Below are 26,702 nucleotides of genomic sequence, written 5' to 3'. Positions count from 1 at the left end.
CACGGTTTATTTGTGCCGTGGGGATGTCCTACCCACATCCAGATGTACCTGATGCAAAGCAGGTAGATTCTGTTAGAATTGGGCGTGTTCGAATGCGTCAATCAACACGTCCCACACATGCTCTTCTGGCAAGAGATTGGGACTGTATGGGGGCCAAGGTAATTGTGTTGGTAAAGATAGGTCATTGCACGATGCGCCACATCCCACTGAATTTTGTTTTGCTGAAGATTTTAAGTTATGCTGTATTTCTTTCTTTTTGAACTTCTAGAGATTTTGTATCTTTATGAAAGCTGTGTTTATTTTGAGTGAAGTAAACTAAACTGCTGGCGGACAAACAGCAGTACGACGACTTGCAAAAGAGTGTCAATGTGCCGATGAACTGTCAAATAGTCTTCAATGATGGCCAAACTGTTTTGCGGCCATTACAGATCCCGCCCCACATCATAGCTTTACTTCCACCAAACCTGTCGCATTCCATCATTCAGTTATCAGTATAACGTTCACAGCGACGTCGTAAAACTTGACTCGTCAAAGAAGAGAATACGGCGCCATCTTGCATAAGAAACATAGCTGGACAGTGACTGACATCAAGAATTATTGCAGTTGCTTTTAGACATGTTTTGTGTATCCATGTACAAACATTTGTGATATACTACCTGATATAGTTTTCGCAAAGTATCATACAATATACACGACCCCTGACTTGCTGGAACCAAATAGTAGCCAGAATATGTTAGTGTGATGCTGTAGTCAATATAAAGATAGATAAAAAAAAAATCAACATATATCAGAAGTTTGTAAATAATTACTCAAATTTTTACTTAATCTCATACCAGGTATATGTTAATAGATGTATTCTAAAAAAAAAAAAAAACCCAACAGAAATATCAGAAGTTAATTAATAATTACTCAAAGTTTTAATTAATCTCATAACAGGTATATGATAATACATGCATTTTAAAAAAAAGCCCCTCCCCCCAGGATAAATGTTCTGTGAAGAGGTCGGTATTATAGCCACTGTCCAGAAGAATGTAAGGTAACTCTACATTTCGATTAAGAATTGCTGTAGGATTTATATGTATGCTTATACAACTATAAATGATTTGTGTTTAACATTTAAAAAAAAGATCCAAAGTACATGTAGTAAAATAGTAGAATAAGAAGGCAATAATCATCTAACTTTCATAACTTTTGTGAAAAGGAAACTGAAACTATTCAACATGTGTTTGGAAGCTGTAAAGACATATTCTCTAATGAAGACATTGGAATATGCATAGTTGCAGAATAACTTCTAAAAGGACTGGTTTTTATTGTTAAAGATATCATTTTGGATGAAGTACTTTTTACAAAAGACAATATGAATATAAACTTCATTATATTATGTATTTTTGATTGCTCATCACAATGTGAAACATCATATATTTTAGGTTTGATAAACCATCTGAAAATGAAATACAACATTGAAAAATGTACATCGATTTACAACTCTAAACTGTTATATTTTTAAAATTTAATGGAACGTGTGGGAAAACGTGTATGAACCATTTGTAGAATATTATCAAATGCTTTGTAACCTATTTCAAGTGAAGATAACGAACAGTGATCAATCTTAAAAATCCTATAAAAATACAAAATTGAGAAAAGGGCAAACACGGACCCCCGAACATATTAGAGATAGGGTCAAGTGCCTACGATGAGTAAGAACCTCCTTTTGACCGCCCGTGAGCCCTATCTCTTGACCAGGTAAACAAAGTAATCCATAGTATAAATCAATATCAAAGATCGGCGTAGCAATTAGTAATGAAACACGTCAGACAGCATTCAACGCAGTGATAGCTTGTATTTGCAAACAAGATCATCCCAACGACCACAGAATTTGCGAAATGCTGCCTTTGAGGGAATTCTTGAAACCTCTGTAACATCAACTTATTTGTCAGTAACCTGTCTTGATTTAAAAATTTATCATACGCAGAACATGCTCTCACAGTTGCGTTGCCCCCCCCCCCCTACACACACACTGAACAAATTACAGTTACGTATGAAAAGTGTGTGACTGGGTGTGTATAGAAAATAAAATAAAAATCCACTGCATATAGTTTTGAAATCCCTCTAATATATATACATGTATATCTACACAATTTGTATTATGGAAATTACAAATAAATTAAGGGAAAAGTTTGAAGTTCTGCAGAGGCATATCAGCAAATTACTACCATGCAATATGTACGTAATTGTATTTCTCTATGATCAAAGTTTGGATCCAGGTTCTATAAAAAGAAAAGAAACATTTTGTCAATTTTGAGAATCATCAATTTATCGATATCTATTGAAATACCACTCTGCACTTTTACCCATAAGAGTCCCGTGGGGATCCGGGTTAGAATATATCCTCAGTACCCCCTTGCTTGTCGTAAGAGGCGACAAAATGGAGCGGTCCTTCGGATGAGACCACAAAAACCGAGGTCCCGTGACACAGCAGGTGTGGCACGATAAAGATCCCTCCCTGCTCAATGACCATAAGCGCAGAGCATAGGCCTAAATTTTGCAGCCCTTCACTGGCAGTGGTGACGTCTCCATAAGAGTGAAATATTCTCTCGAGAGGGACGTTAAACAATATTCAATCAATCAATCTTACCCATAATAAGCTTTGTGTGATATCCCTGCGCTAACAAGTCACCATTATTAGACCGGATTTCCGCCGAGAGGAATGCCACGCGGCGACCACACTTCACCGTCTTTGCGTCTATGACGACCGTGTCTCCTACTCTTGGAGGTTTAAGGAAGCTTAAATAAGATAAACATAGTCTCTTTTTTCGGATAAAATTTTAAGAAAACAACCTCTAAACACTTTCTTGAAATATTTCGACAGTGATACCGGTCTTCTTCAGTCGTGTTTATCTGTCATAGCAACGTCACGCAAGACTACATACACGAAAGTACTACACGACTAAAGAAAACCGGTAACACGGTCGAAATATTTCAAGAAAGTGTTAAGAGTTATATATATATCTAGATCGGGTGCCTCTTCCATGTTAGACCATTACTAGTGTATTTTAATATTATTTGGGATGTTATCTAGCTCTCTTGCGAATTAAGTCGAACCCATCAACAACCCAACCCGTATTGTAACGGGAGCCACCAAACTAGCAAGCACCTCTATAAACTCTTACAGGAACTGGAATGGGAATCACTGAGCTGCAGACGACGTAACCACAAAATCATTCTCTTTCATGAAAATGACCAAACAAAAAGACCTCAAGAGACCTGCATACAATGCCAAACATCGCATTATCAAAATTCCCTCTTTCCATTTACAGTCAAACTGGAACACGCCACCCCTTCTATACAACAAAAACCTGTCAAAACTTTAAATGTTTCCATGGAGATCTCATCATTAGTCATATTCCACCATTTTTGTACTTCGGTTCTCGTAAATAGCAAGTTCTACACACTACACTGGGATTGGAATGCGGCGTTCTAAACTCTTGTCATCTACCCCGGAAATACTGTAGATAAATCTTAATTGCTCCTGTGACAAACGTACGACAATCCAACACTCCCTTCTCAAACTACACAGTCTCACGAAATATTGCTAAAACTGACAAAAACCTGTACGTAGGAAATCAGAATATCTTTAGTGCAGTACATCAATTCATAATTTAAGCATCGATGTTCCAATACGAATAATCTAATTTCACACACCCCCACCCCCCCCCACCCCCATTTGATTCCATTTCATATTCACTTTCCCCCTGTTGTTCAGAAAATGTATTACCTCATCACATAATGTTACTTTTTACCAACGTGAGCGTACTTTATCACATGCATTCAATATCAAATTAGGGTGAATATCAGTTACTAAATTGTTTCCGATTCTATGTGCAAGTGTACTATACATGAACATGTACGACTGTTATTCTAAATAAATGTAGTTTACACCAAATCAAAGTGCATTTCCAGCCACTTTCTTTCAATTTTACCCCCAATTACTATTTTTCTAAAGTATAATTTTGTGTACGTCGATTACGATCAAATTGCGATAAGCTATGCATTTTTTTTTATTTCGATGTTGCATTCTTTAAAATTAAAATACTTTTGAATGATGCACGCATTTCATGCATGATTTCCATTTTATACGAAATTCTGTCTGATAATAATGTAGGATAATGGAATCTCACCGTAATGTTAGTTCAATGCTGGCACTGTTTCTGTCCCGAACTTTTGTGTGAAGAGCCCACGATGTGACCGCGTCCACTAATAAGGACATCATACCCCCGTGAAGAGTCCCATGACTGTTTCTGTGTTCCTCTGTCACCTCAAACTCACACGTCATGTTGCCATCGCCACCATCCACAACGACGATCTGAAGTACGGTATTAAAACAAAAGTCCGTATGTCATACACTCCCAAATAATTCTCCTGATGTTATTTTCGATCCAGATAGGATGAAATTATCACCATTAATTTTATAAATGTTACCTGTATCTTGTTATGGTTTTATATATATGTAACTAACTAAATCATATTAGATTAAATGCTGTATTTCATTAAATCACCATGGCTTTGCAATTAATTGTGTTCAATGTACATATGTGTCATAAATTCATTAATAATTGTGAAATTTGTCAGAGTCGTATAGTTTTATGTTTCACATCTGAAAGCTAAAGAAGAATTAAAATGATGGTTATATAGAGTCTAGACGGACAAATTGCGATAAAAAAAAAAAACTGAGAGAGAAAAAAACAACCAACTAAAAAACAACAAACAAACAACCCAACTCCATTTTATGTAGGCCTAATCATACATGTATTATATTATATAAAATTGTCTCAGTAACAAATGTATCAGGAGATATTAGTTAGCTTTGTTTCAGTAACGCTGATGGATATTCAACAAAACCCCAACTTCTAAAATGTGGAGTACAATCGTGAAATCTGTACGATACATGATTATATGGGGTCACAAATCAGATCGGAACGAAGGTAAGGCAGTATACCCACCTTCTGTAGGATGTTTTCAAATCTTTTATGACGAAATACTCTTCCATGAACAACCTCCTTAGCAAACCTCAGTTTTTCTTCTTTGTCAATGCTCTCTTTTGCCATTGGAGTACGGTAAGTGATAAAATATTATTGACCAGAGTTGTCGTTCTTGTTTGATACTGTGCGCGTGTTGCACGGAACTTTTCGGGGTAAGAATTTACTAACTACGTTAAAGAAAATCACTTCATTTCTTTGTCAGTAAGTCGTCCGGGTAACTTTAGATAACATACAATGCTCCAACTTGATCTAAACTGTTATAAACCGGAGAAAGAACGTCATCCTGGAATGAGTTTGGGCTGGTTGTTTATCTACGGAAGCTGTTAAGTGTAAAAAATCGTCGATATATAGGTTCAGTCTAGTCTTCGCATTAACAAAATGTGAAGTCAGATATCCAATTTAAAATTTGGCCTTTTGTTAAGATAAAACATCTAGCTTTCATTATTTTTTTTCTTTTCTAAACATGAATATATAAGTTATGAAGGTACATTCTTATACTTTACACAGATCATATTCAGGTAAACTCTGACATAATTATGTAATTAGTCTGAAAATAAAGAAATTAGCTAAATAAATTAAAACAAAAATTGTAAAATGTATGGTATTGTATCTTAAAAGTATATTTCAAAATAACGTCGTTCGGAGGAATTTTCTAAGACGAAATGTTACATAAGCACTAAAGCAGTTACATAATTTATGAAAACTAGGACATTCTAGATCCAACGAGGTTTACACATTTTAAATGTGTGTGATGGAGAAACCACACAGTCAAACATTTCTGTTGAGATGAAAATGCCATATTTTCAAATACGGTGATATATGCTAGGCCTGCAGTACATGTTCATGTGTAATATTCCAAAAGCTCGTTCCTTTCAATGACGCACGCGTAAGTGCGAAAGAAAAGAAAAAAATCATGGTAAATACTTTATTATGGGACGCCTTATGATGTTCCTTTGTTATTTAGTGATGTGTTAGTCTGGCGCATGCCTGACCCAATTTCCGCTACGCTACATAGACTAGTGATGTGTATATATATTTATGTGATAGTCTGGTCCTATTTACATAAAAATAGCCTTCTAACGGCAAATGATTATTATTTGGTCCAGCATCGATTTTTCACCGAATTCGGTATGGAGATTCTGAAAAAAAAAAAACCCAACATGCTGGCCTTCATGATAATGGCGTTAAGGTCAAAATGGCAATTCAAAGTGGCGGACATTAATTTTTTCCAAAATCTTTATTTATGCTGTTCAAGATAAAAGAATATCTGAATAACCATAAGTGCATGTGTGTATTAATTTGATCCATTAATGCAACTAGCAACTGCTGTTTCCTCCCCCAATTCAAATTTTCTCTGATGTATTTTTACCTATGATTTCTACATTTTTCTTCGTTCAGGATTTTGCATTTGCAAAGGTTCATACATTGTAGAATAGCATACACGTCTTTTTGTTGTGCAACCTGTGGTGCAGTTGCAAGCTCTAAAATCTAGACAAGCCTCTGGAATCTGGGCTAAGGTCATAAGTATAGGCACCAAACATGGTGATACGGGCCATAAAATATTTGCCTGTTTCCATATCAATGACTGGTAGTGTGCTCTCTTTATATGCAAGCGTAAGGCATCACTAGTCGGAGGCATATTCTCGGCGCTTTTTGATTTCCCAAATAATGCGTTCAGTGTCAGTGGGCACTGATTCTTGGTTATACAACTTGCAGACAAAATTTTCAAACTTTCATTTTTTTTTAATAAGTTAATTCTCCCAAGCGTTTCAGTAGCTCATAGTTATCCCTGAATGCCCTCACGGAAGATATTTTTTATATACCATAGAAATAAGATGTTGTGTCACATCCTGTCAGTGCATGAAATATGTTACCAAATGCTTGCGTAACCCCGAAAAAGAGAATTTTTTCTCCACAACAACACGGAAGGGAATGCTGGTAGGCTTCGAAAAGGTTCCAGCAATCATCCACAAGTGTTTATTTATTTCTGAACAGAATGATATAAGTAGCCAGTATGACAATAGAGGTGCACATGGATACTTGAGAACAGTGTATGGCATGAAGAAACTATTCTAGTGTTTGCCTCTTCATGTTTCACCTTTAGCGTAGATAGGTCTAACATATCAGCATTGCATTTCACAACATCTTCATCTGCAACCAGCGGTAACAACGGTTTTCTCAATAGGCGCTTGGAGAATTATTTCCTTAGATAGCAGGGTTGCAATGTATTTTGCTTTCGTTCAAAAACATGAAAGTAGCGAGGTTAGTTGGAAGAGGAACGTCTCCATTTTCTATAATCCTTCTGACTGGTTGGTGTCCATTTGCTCTGCGATTACATATTCCAGATTTTATTGATTGGTCCCTGTAGCGATCAAACAGAACATCAATTCTATAGAAAACTTGCTTCTTTTTCTGAAAACAGTTGAAACGAACCCGTCTGCAAAGTATCCAAATGTGTTCATTCCATGTGTTCTAAGGCTCTGAACCAAAGCCTTGTCTATCTATTAACGAAGCTGATGAACCACTTTCATTTTCAACTCGCACCCCAACTTCAGCATCCCTTAGAACTTCATTCTGTATAACTGACTTGTTTCCAGATCATAAAGAGCCATTTGTATCAGCAATTGAAATAGACACTAGTACTGTTTCAGTATTCGCCCCAAATCTACATTCCTTGCTGCTATATATATATATGCAATGACAAGTCTTTGCAATATGTTTCTGTCAGCCTTAAGTATTTTACTTTTTCCAACAGCTGTACATTGTATAAAGATTCAAATTTTAACGGATTAATTTTTTCAAAATGTGATGCAAAGGAACGTTTAATGTACCTGTTTCTTTGTTCAGAATTAAACGATCTTCAGCAAAACCCTCCAACTGTATTTTACCCAAATGCGCTGAAGAAAGTAAAGAATCTCTGATGAGATCAGTGGCTTTGTCTTTTGTGACCACATTGATTGACTGATCTCTTTCGTAGGAAGGGTCAAGTACTCTAAACCTTTTCATTGCATCAACAAGTGAATCCTCAAACTGTGAATCAAGGACCCGATGACTCTTTGATGCCTCCCTGTGGATACGTATATCATATGGATTCACATCGTACATATTTCTGGTTAGAAGACTTATATGCGATCTTTAGTTGTAGGAAAGAGACCACCTACTAAGGGACAGAAGGAGTCCTTGTGATTCCCACTGTGTCGCCATCTTTCTTACCTGTAGCGTTTAGCCATTATTGACTTTGATCTGGATCCACTTGATTGAATGTTCCAACACTTCTTCGACAACAAAGTTGCCTTGCTGGAACTCTAAGAACTTCATGCGGCAATTGGTGACAATCAGCAAGATAAACATTACCCCACCTAGCATAGTTTATATGATCGCATCGAAAAAACAATGGGAGCATTAAACGGAAAGAATTTAAATATAAATCCCCAAACCCTTCTCTTTCCGACTTAGTAAATTCCAAGAGAATGGACACTAAGTCCAAATATGACCACCAAAAACAGTACATTTGGATTATCAATTTCCTCTCTGAAATTTAAAAATTATTCCTTGAACACGGGATTCTGCAAGTGCTTTAAACTACCGTAGACCCTGTGTCTGTCTGCTCATTCATAATACCATTCAATATTTGTGAATGATCTACATCCTTGGTAGCTACGAATGACAAGAAGCTGGGAATAAAAATCTTCCAGAGAGCTTGGGCAGTGATTTTGTTGGCTCTCACCCCACGGCTACATTGCTTTCTTCCTAGAACATTTTCAGGCCCAAGCAATTCACATACCATGCATTGTTCATGCAGACCAGAACAAATCATATGATCTATCCATTTCATAAAGTTTATAGCAATATGTAAACCACCCATTCGTGGCACAAGTCTCTCTGGATCTGACCATTTTGATTCTCCTTTAAAACCCATTCATTTCTGTATAAGATCAGTAATAAAAACAACATAACACACTAAATGGACTAGCAACGACACGCAGCAGCTTTAATGTTGTAACAATACAACGTACTATAATTACATAAATGTAAATACAAATTAGTATTAGTATAAAATTTAAACGTGTTGTCTTCTCTACGTGTCGTCCTAAACTGATTTTACATCGTCACTCGATTAAAACCGGTTCTATTGAACCACATGACTGAATATACCTATACAGGTATTCGAATTGAAAACTTGAAATATCCGGAATAATCCATTCATTATAATTACCAAGTAGAAATTCTTCAAACGAAAGAAATCACATATCCATTAACTTAAGGATGTACTCTACATCGTCATAATGGCTGACTTCCTTTAAAACATGGAGGAAAAAAATCAATATTAGCAATATATGATTTTTCCTTTTCAAATTAAATACCTAGTCGAGTAGCTCAGTAGGTTAACATACCGATTGGTGAAAGAGAAAAAAAAAAAAACATACCGATTGGTGAACTGTAGGTCGCAGGTTCGAGTCCAGTAGGGGTTTTGAATTTTTTCCAGACTATCTTCTACTAAAACTGTATTTTTTGACAAAATAAAGTAAATTTGAAAATTTTCAACTTCAAAATATTGTTGTACATATTCTCCACTTTTCATCTACATCAAATTTCTCTGATGTAGCATACATCCTTAAGTATAGAGCTTGATCAACTGTTAATACAGTATGTCATTGACCAAGACGGTCAGGCAAGACGGTGCATGCATTTCAGGACAACCGTGTTTTAAAAGCGTGTCTATTTCTTGAGCAGGTGCTTGTTCGATTAGCATGTAAATGCACATGACTTAATGATGAATGCATATGGCATAATGAGAGAAGCACATCACATAATGATAAGTGCACACGACATAATGGAAAATGCACATGACACAATGATAAATGCACATGACATGATGAAGAATGCACACGACATAAAGATACTGCACATGACATTATACAATTATTGCTGTTTCGGGCTCGGTGAATATTGTACTCCTCAGGTGTCTAAATCATCGTATTGACCTCAAAAACAGCAATAATTGTTTTATTATATGATTAAAAAACCCTTCAAGATTGTTCTTTGCTTTAATTGTAAGTTTCGACGACCTATTTCTGGTTCTATGTGGAAAAAATAATTCCTTATGTTCACCTGGAAGGTCACGTGCAGGTAAACATAACGTAGTATGATTTCTACATTGTTGGATCTCAGCCAATTAGAGAGCTAGGAATTATTCAATCATATGATAAAAATGATTAGTGCACATGACATTATGAGAGAAGCATATGGCATAATGATGTATACACATCACTAAGTAACAAAAGAACATCAGAAGGCAGTTACTTTAAGACGCTTCATACTTTATCATTTACATTTCCAATGTTTTACCTTCGATATCTTTACCTGTTGAAACAATAGTCATATGTTCATTAATATAATCGATGTGCGTATGAATCTTGAAAACTATTGTACGACTATTTTACGGCTGGGCATCTTCGCAAGCCCGCAACTTCCACAAATATCCGGATGAAATCGGCACTGTATTTCAACGGACAGATGGGAGAGCACAGAATCGTGTTTGACATCTAGAATAATGTGGAAGATAAAATCGATTACAAAACATTCCGCAAACATTCCGGAGATTAGTGTGCCAGACAAGATTGCGTGGTTTGGTTCGGAAACTAGTGAGATAGCTTGACTTCCGATGTATACAATGCGTATACACTGTCAGTTAAGAAATATTATTGCCTTTATGCAAAGTGAGTTTGTGTTTTTGCCATTACAGTTATATGTTGTTGTTTTTTTTACCTGTCCCTTCTCTAGACTATATTTTTTCTCTTTCATCCCTTCCTTCTGTTTACTTATTTACGAGACTTGGCAAGTACTATCTCTTACAAAGCTGCAAACTCAATCTAATTAAAATCAGATCCTAAGATTCGCTCACAAGCGCTATAATAGGATCTGACATAACCCCATAGGAGGTCATGTCCGCATGACCTTTCGCTTGGAATATATATATTTATGAGAACTATCAGCCATTCAGATTGCGCCATACAATGATGGCTATTTAGGCGGTTCCTGGCAATTTGTAAACAAATTGCTGTAATATCTCCCCCACAAAGTTTATTCCACACTGTAAAATTGTATATTCTCCAATAACGAATTTTAAACTTTCGCAATAATGCCTAATATATTCCGTTCATATAAACAACAAAACGTACGATATGACAAATGAAATTAATTGTGAATTCCGATTTATGTATGAATAGGGATGGGTACGAATTGAATAGTTTTCAAGATGGTTTACTTAATTAATGCGAGGCATATAAGGCCAGTTGACGTAAACAGTGCATTGTGACGTCACATCTAGCTGTGATGTGTTTTCTTTCAAACCAAACAATTGCAGCCGTTTTCCTTGAATTGTAAACACTGACGGTTTCAAAGCCGACGTGCTGATGATCTAAGAAGTCTGATTTTAATTAGATTGCTGTAAACTCCGCTTAAATGATTAAAATGTTTTGGAGATAGTGCAAAATTTAGAGATGTTTTAGTTCCCTGAGATCTTCATAATACAATATTTATTGTTTACAAGACACACACTTTTCAAATGACATATTGAATTTGATGTCAGAAACCTCTGGAGTTTTCAATGTTATTTCAGTTCATTTGCTTCAATTTTAAGAAGAGTTGCTGTCCTTGTACATGTGAATAATATGTATTTAGGCATAACCATGTTTTAGGGTGAAGCAAAAAGTATTGGCATTAGTATCTATATTCATAACAGGACAAAAAATATCCTGAAGTTAGCACCTAATGTGTAAGGACAGAGCTCTGTCAAAGCATCCTAACACCTTGTTACACTACTTTAGACATTTGATCCACCTATTCATTGTATGCGGAAAATATAACACAATTGATGTAAACAGTGCATTCTGACATTATATTCAGCATCGGTGTTTAGTAAATTTACCAACATAAGAGACGTGGTACAATCTCATTAAACGAGGAGTGATTAAGTATGATAGAGAAAGTATTGTTTACATGCTTTTACAGATTTAGAATGAGGTGAACTTGCATACACAAGATTCAAAATGAAGAAATACATGTCCTTTTGCTTGTATTCCAATCTATGCCATTTTTACTAAAATTTTCAAGTTTGATAAGTATGGTTTAATTTTTCGTCAGTTTTCTATATTTTCCTTTTAAACATGTATATATGTTACTGATAGGTAGAGCTCCACTTTCACGACCCTTTGGACCACGAGAGGTCTTCACTCTATAATAACGTTGATTTTAAGGTTACTGTAAAAGTGGTTATTTACGCATGTCAGGGGATTAAGTACGCGCTTTTCCACGTTCAACATTATGCATTGGGGAAAAATATGCGGTAACTGAATACAGTGTATATTTTATCAACTATCTATATCACTATATGCATGTGGGAAATATACGTGCTTATTACATGACCGTGTAGTTTGTGTAAATCCCCCCTCCCCCATGCATAAATAACCACTTTACAGTATTTCTGAAAAAGGTGAATATATATGGAAGTCATTTGTTACTTAGAATATCTATAGATAGTTATGAAGTGGTTTTATGCAATGTTTATGGTCTGAATACCTATTCATGTTTTGAAAATATGCAGACACATTGATGACATGCAGTGTCAAAATATTATACGATTCCGATATAGAATAATTATTAAAATTCTTAGCAACAAACTCATTTTTGTTTGAAATTAAAAGAGTGAACTCAGAGATGTGTACTTTTTGTCACAGTGAGGAAGAAACAATACTATTAGAACATATGCTGTGGAAATGTGATTGTGTCCAATCATTTTAAGATGACTTTGAAGTCTATTTAGAACAAAGAACAAATTTTCTACTAGTTTTTACAAAAAAATCTTTTACATTATGCATCCTTTAGAAAAACAAGTTCTCTTTCTTTGGTTTAAGTATTATATTCATGTAGAAAGACACCTAGAAAAATTTGAGTGTGCATTTTGTCAATATCATATTTTAAAGTTTTTCTATAAAACACAAAAATTTATTTCCAACAAAAATGATGATACTGAGAAATTTGATACCCTTTGGAACAGACGGAACCAGATCTTTTCATAGCTTTCTATAATCTTTTTCTCTCCCTCTCTCTAAAATAATTAAACACCTCTGTACTTCTATGTAATATTATAAAGATGCACTGTGAAATATATACAGATTGCCTTAGACAAATTGAAAATATAAAAATAAAGATAACAATAGTTACAATACACATGATATTTCATTTGAATTATGCAGAGAAATTTCCAATTTTGACCATGAGTGAGCCTCAGTTCACCGAAGTATCACCTAAATATTGGGAGGAAAAATGGGACAAACGAAAAATTGGTTTCCATAGATCTCATATGGATAAGTAAGTTATGGACTTTGATTGTTCAAGATATGTTCCAATAATGCAAAGAATGTATTTATGATATTGTATAAGCATGCATGTTTTTAGTTTCTGGTGAAAACTTCACATAGGAATGATGTAATGACTTTACAGTGAAATCCGTATTTTAAACATGTACTACAATGAACGTGTAATGATCTACATGTCTTGTGAGCTGTTACTGTATTGGATTATATTCATTTGACAGGTTACTAGAGAAGCACTATGATAAACTGATCAATGGCAGACACAATATCAAGATTTTCTTTCCACTGTGTGGAAAATCTGTAGACATGAAATGGTAATGAATGAGTAATGGTTGTAAAGTCAAATGTTAATGATAGACAGACTGAATTTACGGTGTAGAACTGTTACCATACGCAACAGAGTATGAAATTTCAAATGATTACATTGACTCTAATGTGTACTTTATATGAAAGAAATATTTGTCAAATATACAAACTGAACTAAAATGAATTAGCCATTCTTAACTGTATTAGTTTTATACCTTGTTCTATGTTATTTAGCTTGTGGGACGAGGGACATACTATTATCGGGGTTGAATGCGTGAGAAGTGCCCTGGAGGAGTTCTTTGAGGAACAGTCCATTAAGTACACTGTCTCAGAACTGCAAGATATTGAAGGTTCTCTATTCACTGTAAGTATGCAATTGACTGAGATGTTAAAAGGCCAAGCCTTATTATAAGAATGGGGGGGGGGGGATTTTCATTTATGTGTGACAACTCTCATAGGGGCTGAAATGCTTGCCCATATTACCATTTTTATTATTAAAGAGTTCAGTTACACAATCTGTTTCGTTTTGTTCTATTTTGTTAGATTTCTTTCATTTTGATTTTATTTCATTTTATTTCGTTTCAGTAGGTTTCGTTTCACATTTTACAGGTTACATTGCCTGAGGGTAGGGTGGAGCCATAGTAGGAGATCAAAGTTTTAACATGGGAATTTTTAGTAAAAAGTCTTTAAAAATCTTCTTATGAACTGCCAGGCCATAATTAATTAAGTTGATAGGCATGCAGATTCAAAGTTGAATTAAAGCCCCCAGGGGTAGTATAGGACCACAATAGGGAATTTGAGTTTTACATGGGAATATATATAGGAAAAAACTTTGGAAATACTCTCTTCAAGAGCAACAGGACCTACATCCTCAGGTAGTACAGATTTAAGTTTGTTTGAAAACCCACGGGTTTTAGCAATGTGTAGAATTGAACTTTTACATAAAACTATATAGGAGAAAATCTTTAAAGATCATTTTATAAGTAGACAGAGCTGTATCGGTCATATTAATATGCAAGCATGATACATGAATAAATGATTATGTTTTTCGATCTTCTCCAGAACAAACAGCAAGCCATGTTAGGAATGTGTATATTGAAGCATTCCCATTTAGTGTGGATTCAAGTTCAGTTAAGTCATGACCCCGTGGGGTTTGGGTAGGGTCATGATATAGGGTAATTTTTTTGTGGGAATAAAGAAGGTAAAAATGCTTTAAGAATCTTCTGATGAAGAACAGCAGGACCGAGGTTATACTCAGATGAGCGTTATTTGTGACCCCTGGGGCTTTTCTTTTACCATGATTGTGCCAACTGCTGTGAATGGAACTGTGGGTCAGTTTCTGGTCACTCTTTTATTTGCAGAGTGAAGACAAAAGAATAAGATTGTACTGCTGTGACCTCTTTAAGTTCAACAGGTATTGTTTGCCATATCTTATTATGTCATTATCATACATGTAGTGCAAATCTACATACACTAAAATATCAACAATCGGGTTGTATTGATCCATGTATATACTGCATAAATGAATGTGCTATAATCTTTGAATTCTGTCAAATTCTTTTCAGTGACTTTGAAGGGAAAATGGATGCTGTTTGGGATAGGGCTTCAATAGTGGCCATCAATAAGGATGAAAGACAACGGTAACATCTATATTATTTGATGACTACTTTCTCAGTTAATCACAATTACAAAGTAATTACACCTTAAACATATCAGGATCATATTAAAAGCTTTTCCACGGAACATATCTTTAAATCATTAAAATCTTGTTTACTAGATATCTTTCATGAAGACTTTCTAATTGCTTTATTGTGCTACAGAATTTAAGTTTAAAAGATTTATAATTATGATCAATCTATTATCACTTGTTAAGGAATTCCCTGTAATGAAATGAGAGCTTTTAAGTTTGGAGATGTATATTTTAAAATATTTACATTTTCGGATGTTTTTGCCCGACGTGATATCTTTACAAATTGTAATGATTGCCATTTCTTCTTGAATGTGTTCATGCAGCTGTGAACATTTAATATTACAACATTTGCATTACATGATTGCAAAAAAGAGATAATTAGAAATAATTTAATTCTTATTGTATCCTTGTCTCTGATTGGTCAAATTCCAATTGAGGAACGCAAGTTATTTTTGTATAACCTGGATTGGTATGGGGACACACCCCCTTGAAAACCAGAAGCCGGAACTATTTTTTCTCTCTCTCTAAATTTACATAGCAGCACTGTTTTCAGCCTTCTATGGAATAGAAAGTCATCTTGTATAATAAGATACTTCGGTTTGATACACATGTTGCTTTCTCGTTGTCAATATTAGCATCTACTTGTGTGCAAATCACTGTTGTAAAACATCTTTCTCTGTATGTATGGTCGAATAATAGATTAAAACAAAGATAATATATTTGAATTAATGATTTGCTAAGTAAGCATTACCCAGTTCATTTTGAAATAAATTTATCACTGGGGAAAAGGGGGGAGGGTTGTTTCATTGCTTGATCTGTCTTTCAACAAAGCAAACAAAAATTCATACGTCACATTTTATCACATGACGTTAGACAGACACATTGACATGTGGATCGCGATTTGTCACTTGCTTACATATTTTCTTGTGTTGGATTTAGTATTAGCGACAACATTGCATACAAGGGTAAGTTTTTATATAGTAGAAGTTTTCACAGAGTTAAAAGCCACAAATTATTGCATTTTCTGATATTTGAAGATTTATTTTGGGTAGGCCTAAACAATGCAATTTCCCGTATTTTCTCAACCTGTCGGAGATGAGTGACTTCAAAGTCGATCTCTATCTTTTAAGGGCAACGAAATACACATTACATGCATAGTGTACACATATTTTCTATCATGACAATTTTCACTTTTGATACAATATTTTGATAAATGACTAGGCTCTGTAGAACTAAGATTAGGTCTAAAGATGGGGACCTTCAAAGCTAGACGCTTCGTGCCGTTGTTGCTAAGTGAATCATTGTGCGGCTCAGATGACTTGTATTTTTCCGAGTTTATGTACATTTTGATAAACGAAGGTTAGCATCTTTGTCTCTTGCATTAAATTATAAGGAATGACTTTAATTCTGGGGCAAATTATATGAGTATAACCTGGTTTGGGTCCGCTTTGCGTAAACTGACCCAAACCAGGTTATACTCGTATAACTTGCCCCAGAATTAAAGTCATTCCTTAAATGAATTCTTATCCCCATCAATGACACAATTTTTGCATATTTAAAGCAAATGTATCATCATATTTCTTTTTGCAAGCGAATATATTACAATTTGATAACCATGCATCTGTGTTTAGTTTTGCAGTATGACATATAGCTTGATATGTGACTTAGAGGGCTGCAAAATTTATTGATTTCTGACACATACCATTTGATGTTGTATTAGACATTGAATAATGAGTCAATGTATCCTACTTGTATATAACTATATATTGGATAGGTATTCAGAAAATCTGACAAGCTTGTTATCCCCGGATTGTCGCTATTTACTGGAGACATTGGAGTATGATGAAACCAAGTATCCAGGTATGTGAATGTATTCTGCACGTCATGTGCTTGCATTAATTTACTTTTTTCACTTTTAGAATCTTTGCTTATTGTAGATTCCTTATCTTACGCGAGTACTAGATATGGTGAAATGACTCGTATATGTCAAATCGTGTGAACATGAATTCACGAGTCATCTGTTAATCAAGAGTTCTTATATGTATTTAGCCACAGTTAATCAAAAGTGAGAAATTTCATTTTGCGAGTGATGTCTGTTGTAAAATTACGTCATGATAAATCCCTCGCATTTTTCTAGGAATCTACAGTATTAGAGTGAGTTAGAATCCAGCTGTAGACCTGTAAACTTCTTTTATCTTCTACTTTTCAAAATCTGAATTTTCGAAGATGGTTTTCTCAGAAACCAAAATTGTTACCCTGTGTTAAGTCTGGTATTATCATTTCATTATTACTTAAGTCACATGTCAGGCAGGAGTTTATTGCCATCAGAACATTTTCAGGTAGTGTATCAGGCCTCTGTAAGTGATCTTTTGGGTTGTTCGTGCGTATGTACATGATAAATTGTCTGTCAGTCTGTCTGTAAACTTCACCTCTGTAACAGCTTCAGACCAAATTCCTATGAAGCATCTGTGGATTAGGAAATAGCAAAATTCATTGAGATGTTTTCTGATATGATGGTTTGGTTGTATACTGTTTAAAGGACACATCTCATGTTTTCAAAGTATACAAAATAACATGCATTTTGTCTTTTTTATGCTTATAGTAATTAATTCTAATAGTTCTTTCGCCGAAATTTTGTTATAATTAAACACAATACAGACTTAAATCTAAGCCCCGATTTAAAAAAAGTCTAGTTAATTAGGTAGGTAGTCACATGGTACAGTGACGTCACATGCGCCCTTCGGATTGTGAAAGTACTGTAAGATATTATTAAAAACTCAGCTTTTAGGGGCCTAATTTATTCACCATGGGCAACGTTTAAATCGATGTTGACAAATTTCCCAAGTTTTATATGTTTTCGCCACCAGTGCATACAACTAGCAATGTAAAACCCAATCATAGTGAGGGAAGCGATTATGAAATCGGCAATATTGCGAGTAAATAATGTTTATATGGGTCACTGTCTACGAACTGTTTGGTAATTTATTCCTTTATGCATCTGCAATTGGCGCTGTTTTTCTAAAATAAACAGTGCAATCATTATTTATTTTTTGGATTAGACAAATTATATGTTACATTGTTGACAACTAGGCCCTTGGCCAAGCTACTGTCACGGGTGCATTTCAGAAAGAAAAAACCCCCACACAAATCAATAAAAATAATCATGTTTAAAGTGGAAATCACATTATTTTATTTTGATAAAACAATGTTATTATTTTTGAATTGTATTCAGCACGTCGTTAGGAAGTGGGAGCACAGCGTTATACTGACACACTCTTGAAAGATTTTACGATTTCAATGAGGAAATAATTTTATAATTCAATTTAAAGTTAGGAAATACAATATTCTGTTACTTATATAATTAAAAGTTCAATTATTTTGTATCATTAAATTTGTTTTGTAAATCTACTAGTTGTTAGAAACTGAGAGCACAAGTTACATTGTATATAGGTTGTTACAAGGTGAAGGTCAGTTGATCCGAGTGTGTATTGAATTGAAGACCAAAACAGAATATATGCTGTAGGCCTACCAGTGCTTATAGCTTCGATATATCCATTTTCTCGCAGTTTATTAGGGTCTCTGTCTAAGCGGTTTTTGAAAAGGTGACTGGGTGTTTGTTTTTAAGGTAAAGTTCTTGCTCCAACAAAAAATTATCCACGTCTTTCTTCTCGTACCTTCCTTCGAAAAATAGAAAAGTACTCAGTCTAAATCCTTTCTACCGACAACTAGTACACCAGAGCACGGCACAAAACATCTTAATGCAATATTATATACAAGCCATTCATGTGATAATTGTTTTTTTGTCAATTAAATCTAATCTGTTTATGAAATGGCTAATATATGTTTACAAACCCAAGGGCGCATATGATGTCACACATAATGGTAAAATAGTGAAAGAAAATATGCATATCACAAGATTTGAATTTCATCACTTTCAAACTTGAAAACGACGCAAAATATTTTATTTAAAACACATTTAAAGTAGTTTTAGGCATGAAAAGAATTAATTTTGTTGAAAAGTTTAGAAACATGCATTGTGTCCTTTAACATCCCTCTTGAGAAATTATTCACTCATATGGAGATGTCACCATTGCTGGTGAAGGGCTGCAAAATTTAGGCCTATGTTCGGTGCTTATGGCCTTTGAGCAGGGGGGGGGGGGGGTATCTTTATCATGTCACACCTGCTGTGACAAGGAGCCTTTGTTTTTTGCAGTCTCATCCAAAGGACCACCCCATATAGTCGCCTCTTAAGACATTAAGCAAAGGGTACTGCTCAGGACCTATTCTAACCTGGTTCCTCATGGAACTTTTTGATATGAAAATTCAATTCTTTTTTCAATAATGGCTTTCGAACAGAATAATGATAAAATTTTAATAATTTACAATGGATTACAATGACAGGTTGGATTGCAATGACAAGGGGTTTAATGGTGTACATTGGATTACAATGACAAAGGTTTAATGATTTACATTGGATTTCAATGACAAAAGTTTAATGATTTACATTGGATTTCAATGACAGAGGTTTAATGGTTTACATTGGATTTCAATGACAGAGGTTTAATGGTTTACATTGGATTTCAATGACAGAGGTTTAATGGTTTACACTGGATTATAATGACAGGTTTAATGGTGTACATTGGATTACAATGACAGAGGTTTAATGGTTTACATTAGATTAGAATGACAGAGGTTTAATGGTTTACAATGGATTACAATGACAGAGTTACAATGGTTTACACTGGTTTACAATGACAGAGTTTTAATGGTTTACAATGACAAAGGTTTAATGATTTACATTGGATAACAATGACAAAGGTTTAATGGTTTACATTGGATTACAATGACAAAGTTACAATGGTTTACATTGACAAAGGTTTAATGATTTACATTAAGTTACAATGACAAAGGTTTAATGATTTACATTGGATTACAATGACAGAGGTTTAATGGTTTACAATAGATTACAATGACAGAGTTACAATGGTTTACACTGGTTTACAATGACAAGAGTTTTAATGGTTTACAATGACAGAGGTTTAATGGTTTACATTGGTTTTCATTGACAGAGTTATAATGGCTTACAATGGATTACAATGACAGGGGTTTAATCATTTTAGAATTATTTACTTTGGGTTACTTTATATGTGATATTATTTTAAATATATAAGATTAAGTGTGATATTCAAAGATCATAACATAGTATACATTCAAGTCTGTATAAACGTTCATGCTTAAGGACAAGATTGAAAGAAGTAAATCAATGACAATTTGTAGTATGCAAACTTGTTTATGTAAGTATATGAGAACTGGGGTTTTCTTCTTTTTCAAACCAAGGAAATTCTTTTCTCTGAATGTTTAAAGTATAATGCTGATAAGAAATTAAGAATGTATTGCAACACAAGTGATAATGCCAATTTATCAGGATTAGTTCAATTTTTTCTTTCTGATTATAAAACTCATTAGTTTTTAATTGTAGGGCCTCCGTTTTATGTGTCAGAACAGCAGGTTCATGATCTGTTTGGTAAGTTCATCTAGTTTTGTTTGACTTAAACAGAATGAATAAATTTTTCATGAAAGTATTTCTGATCGAAAATAAAGTGTTCAGCATATATGCTATGGAATAGTGGCACAACTATTAAAGACACTTTTGTCAGAAATTTTATTTAGTGAAGGCTTTAACTGCCGCTTTTTCCCCTTCAAACTGGTGACTCTTCACATTATAACAGCTGACTACAGTTACATACAGGTACATGTATAATCAAAGTATTGAACAAAGAATGATCAAGTACATGTATAGGTATATAGTTGCAATTCATATACAATGTAAATGTTCAGTGATTATTCTTAATTGTTTTGTAGGTGACAGAATGAACATAACAAAATTGGAAAGAGCATATGCCCTAGAAGAAAGACACCAAACTTGGGGAATAGACAGTTTGTTCGAAAATTTGTTCTTGATGACATTAAAGTGATGAACACTACACTAAAACTTCCTGAAAGTCTTCAGATGAAAGAGAGAGAGAGAGAGAGAGAGAGAGAGAGAGAGAGAGAGAAAGTCTTCAGATGAAAGAGAGAGAGAGAGAGAGAGAGAGAGAGAGAGAGAGAGAGAGAAAGTCTTCAGATGAAAGAGAGAGAGAGAGAGAGAGAGAGAGAGAGAGAGAGAGAGAGAAAGTCTTCAGATGAAAGAGAGAGAGAGAGAGAGAGAGAGAGAGAGAGAGAGAGAAAGTCTTCAGATGAAAGAGAGAGAGAGAGAGAGAGAGAGAGAGAGAAAGTCTTCAGATGAAAGAGAGAGAGGTTTATAAATGTTGTACACTAAAACTTCCTGAAAGTCTTCAGATGAAAGAGAGAGAGGTTTATAACTTCCTGAAAGTCTTCAGATGAAAGAGAGAGAGAGAGAGAGAGAGAGAAAGTCTTCAGATGAGAGAGAGAGAGGTTTATAAATGTTGTACACTAAAACTTCCTGAAAGTCTTCAGATGAAAGAGAGAGAGAGAGAGAGAGTCTTCAGATGAGAGAGAGAGAGGTTTATAAATGTTGTACACTAAAACTTCCTGAAAGTCTTCAGATGAAAGAGAGAGAGGTTTATAAATGTTGTACACTAAAACTTCCTGAAAGTCTTCAGATGAAAGAGAGAGAGGTTTATAAATGTTGTACACTAAAACTTCCTGAAAGTCTTCAGATGAAAGAGAGAGAGAGAGAGAGAGAGAGAGAGAGAGAGAGAGAGAGAGAGAGAGAGAGAGAAAGTCTTCAGATGAAAGAGAGAGAGGTTTATAAATGTTGAGCAGACCTGTTTTTGATACATGGGTCGTAAGTTTGATTTAGGAAGAAATAGGAATTGATTCAGATACCTCATTTTTTGTGCCATCTTTAGATGGGATATATTATGTAACAGTGGGTTCAGTTGTCACTCAACATATTACCTGTGAATTAGAACAGTAATGATGTATTTCATATTATCAACAGGGAACACAAAGAAAGCTATTTTTACTAATTAATCTAATGATAAATTTTTCTACTTTTTACAGCAGATTTTATAATATGCCTCTGATATAATTAAAAATTTAATGATTTATTGAATTTACTTAGGATTCATTAAAAAATCATTGCATTTGACTTTGAAAATGATTGTTGATTTATATTGTAAGAAATATATAAGATATACCTGTTGTGATAATCATTAATTCTTCTATATTTTACTGGTACATTTGTATATATTACAAGTCTCTTTATTCAATTAACTGGTGCTATATTTCAAAATGAAAATATGTTACATGATGTGAGAACTACATGTAATTGAAGTGTTGAATTAAATGAAATCTTCTAAAAAAGTCGTTATTTTATATCTTCGGGGTTATAATACATCTACAATATTCATATTCCATATTTTAAAATTGATGTGTTATGGTAGACAAGAATTGGTCAATGTGGAAAGGAATTCCAATTACTTACAGGAATCAAAATTACATTCAGGTGTGTATTTGTGTTTTTGAGTTTGTGTGTGTGCAGGAACTTTAAATGCTAATTCTGAAGGCTTGGATGTATCATTCATACTTTGAATTATTAGCACATGTTTGTCAGAGTTAAAGTGCATGTGGATGTTTAAATGCTAGGAAATTGATTAAGGATATGACCATGTAAAGTACAATAACTAAAGAGAAACAGTAAAATAAAACTTTTATCTAATCAAAAGCATGACCCTATTGAGTTATAAAAATGCTTAGAGTTCACACTTGAGTTGTTTTTTTTATAAAGTATATTTTGAGTTTCTACATAGAAGAGGAATTTTGATTGATTGATGTTTTCAGCGATGAGCAAATGGCAACCAGAGCATCAGTATGCAGCGTCTTAGGTCAAAAGATGATTTTCTTTTGCATCTGCTGACTGTAGATGAGACTTGGGTTCATTATTATGAGCCAGAGAATAAAGCTCAGAGTCATCAGTGGGTAGGGCCTGAGTCCCCGGTGCCAAAGAAGTTCAAGACACAACCATCTGCTGGCAAGGTGATGGCCACAGTATTTTGGGACACAAAAGGCGTTATTCTGTTTGACTTTTTACCCACGAGAAGTACAATAACTGGAGTGTACTATGCAAACTTGCTAGACCAGCTGAGAACCGTCCTCCGTGAAAAACGCCGAGGTAAACTCTCTAAAGGTGTTTTCCTGCAACAGGACAACGCGAGAGTCCACACTTGGCAAACTTGAAATTGGATATCCGTGGACGTCATTTCCGGTCTGACGAAGAAGTCGTGACGGCAGTTGAGGAGTGGGTTAATGGAAAGGACCCTGGCTTTTTCAGTTCTGGGCTGATGGCACTTGAACACCGTTGGTCTAAGTGCATCACACCAGAGGGCAATTACATCGAAAAAGAAGAGGTGGATCTCAACCGGAAATAAGTTAGGCTGGTTACTTATTGACTCGCCCTCGTAGTATTGACTTGAAAGTTATTTAAGAATTAAAGATAGCGTTTTCCTGCATCATCCACGAAAACAAAATCTACGTCTACTCTTCTACGACTTGGAAATATGCAGCCGATCGTTTACCTATATAGCAACGAATTTGGTCATCGTGACATCATGGCAGTTTTCGATACGGACTAGGCCTACACGTACATGTCTTTTGCAGACGAAAAGGGTGAGATGGTAGGGTATACCATTTCTATTTTGAAAAAGATATTTCAAGTACAGTGTATTTAGTTTGATGATGATATATCAACTTCTTTGACTACACAGTCCAAGAAAACTACACATACGTGGAAGAGGATTAACTAGTCTTGCCTCACCATGTTTGTTTACATGTGTATCGATTTCGGAATGAGGACGATTGATTTATATTAAATGTTCCTCAGTCATTTATGAATTTGTTTTGCAACATATATTGTTTAATTCTTTGGATTATATAAAATTGAACTATCAGTTACCGACTTTATTGTTGTATTAGCAAACATGAAGTGCAAACAAGATGTGTATCAATTTTCTCATAATCATTTATTGCGGATGAAGGCAAATCGTAGAATTACGACTGCGGCATTCCTTTGATCTTTGCAATAACTGGTAGAATTAAACGTATCAGCTGAAAGTCACCTGACATTGACTCGTCTCCATATTTGGTAATGATTTCCATATTTGAACGATGGTAAAGGAATTTTAGTAGTCCAAAAAGGACAAACTCTAAATTCATAAAATAAACCATCGTATACAATATGTAAGCGTTATTTATTCTAAATTCAAATAAAAGGTGAAAAACCAGAAAACACATTTTCCATCAATTTCAAGAATGCCATAATCCTTCGGAATATTTTTGGTCATTACAGAACATTGCTCTTTAAATTACGAAGGATAAACAATAAAGCTGTATACAATATGAAAAGTGGACATACGTGAAGACAGTTTTAAGTATAGTAACATATATACAAGATGATAATTTGTCTATATCGTAAGAGTAAAGCAAAGTTGCCCATATTTAATACGGAGTTGTTTCTATTCTGAACTGACACAAGTTGTACCAGTTTAAACATAAAAGCACGGACGAATACTACGTCTTTAGTACATGTAGATCTGGTGTTTTTATACAATGGATATATCAAGATAAAATGATACTCGTCTTCTATTTCGTTAACATAACAAGATTCACATAATCGAACTTGTCTTGCTGTGCAAAAGTTTGAAATAGCGACTTGCGGAAATGGTCCCTATGAGATTGCAGAGTCATGTTCATTTGCAAAAGAGTCGTCACGCATGACATTCAATGATAACTGACGAGCGCCGAAGTGCACGTTTTGGACATCACCAATATGCGATATATCAACTACTGAATCAGCATCTTAGCGTAAATCTGTTAATAACCAAGAGACTGGTATCTCTGAACGTGGATTGCATCCTAGAGAGACTGAAGGAAAGACACCAGATCTTGTTCTATTGCACTCATTTACCAACCACATTAAGGTAATTCCATACTTGCAGTTTTATGTGAAAAAAGTATAAAAAGTGTATTTGTTTCCACTTATTAGAGTTAACACTAATAAATTATCCAATAAAATATATAGGCCATAAGACTTTTTAAGATGCAAGAAATGCATAAACAGAATCATATAAATTGCAATTTTCCTTAAAGCTGTATGACCCGATGTTCATGTATTATTTTTGTACATTATTACTTTAAAGCAGATTAATTACTTTATAAAGTTATTAACTTTCCCATAATTACATGCTTGAAAACGTCTGCATGTAAAAGAAAACAGTGAGAATATTATTTAGAAAGTAAATATAGTGTGGTACATACATAAATCATCCCATAATAGACGTCTATAAATAGAACCACGCGCGTCAGGGGAATCCCAACATAATGTACATTGTATTAACTCATACGCAAGTGTCTAGTTTTAAGGCTGAAAGAGCGTAAAACAACGAAATACTAAGAGCTATTTGATATTTTTATTTCTATGAAACTTATGGCACGGTACTGTTGTAACAAAATACACAGCTTTACACAGATAAGACCACCGATGATGAAAGTTTGAACTCGTCACGTGACTGTTACTTGAAATGGCAGAGTGACGCGGTTATTTGTAAACATCGATTTAAAATCAAATAATTTGGGTTAAAACAGGTGAAATGATGTATGATATGTCATACAGCCTCATAACTACATACGTGCGATGATTTAATAGCGTTTTTACGAGATGGAAAAAAATATTGTAATTCGGACCATACAGCTTTAAACAACGTTATCAAAATTCCATAAGAACTGGTTATGACGATATAATAGTATTCATAACAATTTCATAAAACTCATGTTTCTTCACAAAAATATACAAAATGTCTGTGAAAAACAAAGGAAATATATCTCATAATAGACTTGATAAAGAAATCAATAAAAACAGAGTTATTGCCCTTGTATTCAATATTTTTAAACACATCATTCATTATTAATATATAATTCATTAACTTAGATTTTTGAAATAGTTTATGTTTAAGAAGATTTTTTACAATAACTATCGGAAAAGACTCCAACAAAATTTCTGTTCCTGTTATGCATAAATCTAAATAAATAATTGATTTTGCAAAATCTGATGACATCACAGGAGGGTGGATTTACTTTAAGTATGAGCCTAACCAATGTGTGGACGAAATGGATAGAATATCGTGCATCAAGAGTGACCATGCAGTAAAATAATTGTATCCCTTGCCACACCCAGGGCGTCACCATACCAATAATCAGATTCTTAATGCGCTACTGAAACAAAACTTGCATGAAAATCCTTCTGTGTTAACATTAGATCATTCCTACATG

The 26,702-nt window shown here is 34.5% G+C and overlaps 2 protein-coding genes across 4 annotated transcripts; one reads left to right on the top strand and one right to left on the bottom strand.

Moving 5' to 3' along the window:
• Window positions 1–1,367: 1,367 nt before the first annotated feature.
• LOC125671581 (acyl-coenzyme A thioesterase 13-like) lies at window positions 1,368–5,142 on the bottom strand. Its single transcript, XM_048907371.2, has 4 exons — window positions 5,001–5,142; window positions 4,179–4,363; window positions 2,636–2,784; window positions 1,368–2,267 (listed from the first exon to the last, which is right to left on the bottom strand). The coding sequence occupies exons 1-4, from the start codon at window positions 5,103–5,105 to the stop codon at window positions 2,248–2,250; spliced, it is 459 nt and encodes a 152-aa protein (XP_048763328.2). The 5' UTR covers window positions 5,106–5,142; the 3' UTR covers window positions 1,368–2,247.
• LOC125671576 (probable thiopurine S-methyltransferase) lies at window positions 4,978–21,405 on the top strand. Of its 3 annotated transcripts, none has more exons than XM_056162045.1 (9): window positions 4,978–5,114; window positions 13,298–13,412; window positions 13,639–13,731; window positions 13,958–14,087; window positions 15,085–15,137; window positions 15,289–15,363; window positions 17,188–17,273; window positions 20,893–20,937; window positions 21,276–21,405. In XM_056162045.1, exons 2-9 carry the CDS (start codon window positions 13,318–13,320, stop codon window positions 21,386–21,388), a joined length of 690 nt encoding a protein of 229 aa, XP_056018020.1. In that variant the 5' UTR covers window positions 4,978–5,114; window positions 13,298–13,317; the 3' UTR covers window positions 21,389–21,405. The 3 variants fall into 3 exon arrangements, with proteins under 3 accessions (XP_056018020.1, XP_048763324.1, XP_048763323.1); XM_048907367.2 differs by lacking the exon at window positions 4,978–5,114 and adding an exon at window positions 5,141–5,191; XM_048907366.2 differs by lacking the exon at window positions 4,978–5,114 and adding an exon at window positions 10,346–10,759.
• Window positions 21,406–26,702: the final 5,297 nt, after the last annotated feature.

The sequence above is a fragment of the Ostrea edulis genome, chromosome 4 (genome assembly GCF_947568905.1).
Source record: "Ostrea edulis chromosome 4, xbOstEdul1.1, whole genome shotgun sequence".
Taxonomy (NCBI): Eukaryota; Metazoa; Mollusca; class Bivalvia; order Ostreida; family Ostreidae; genus Ostrea; species Ostrea edulis.
This window is presented reverse-complemented; position numbering and strand designations above follow the sequence as displayed.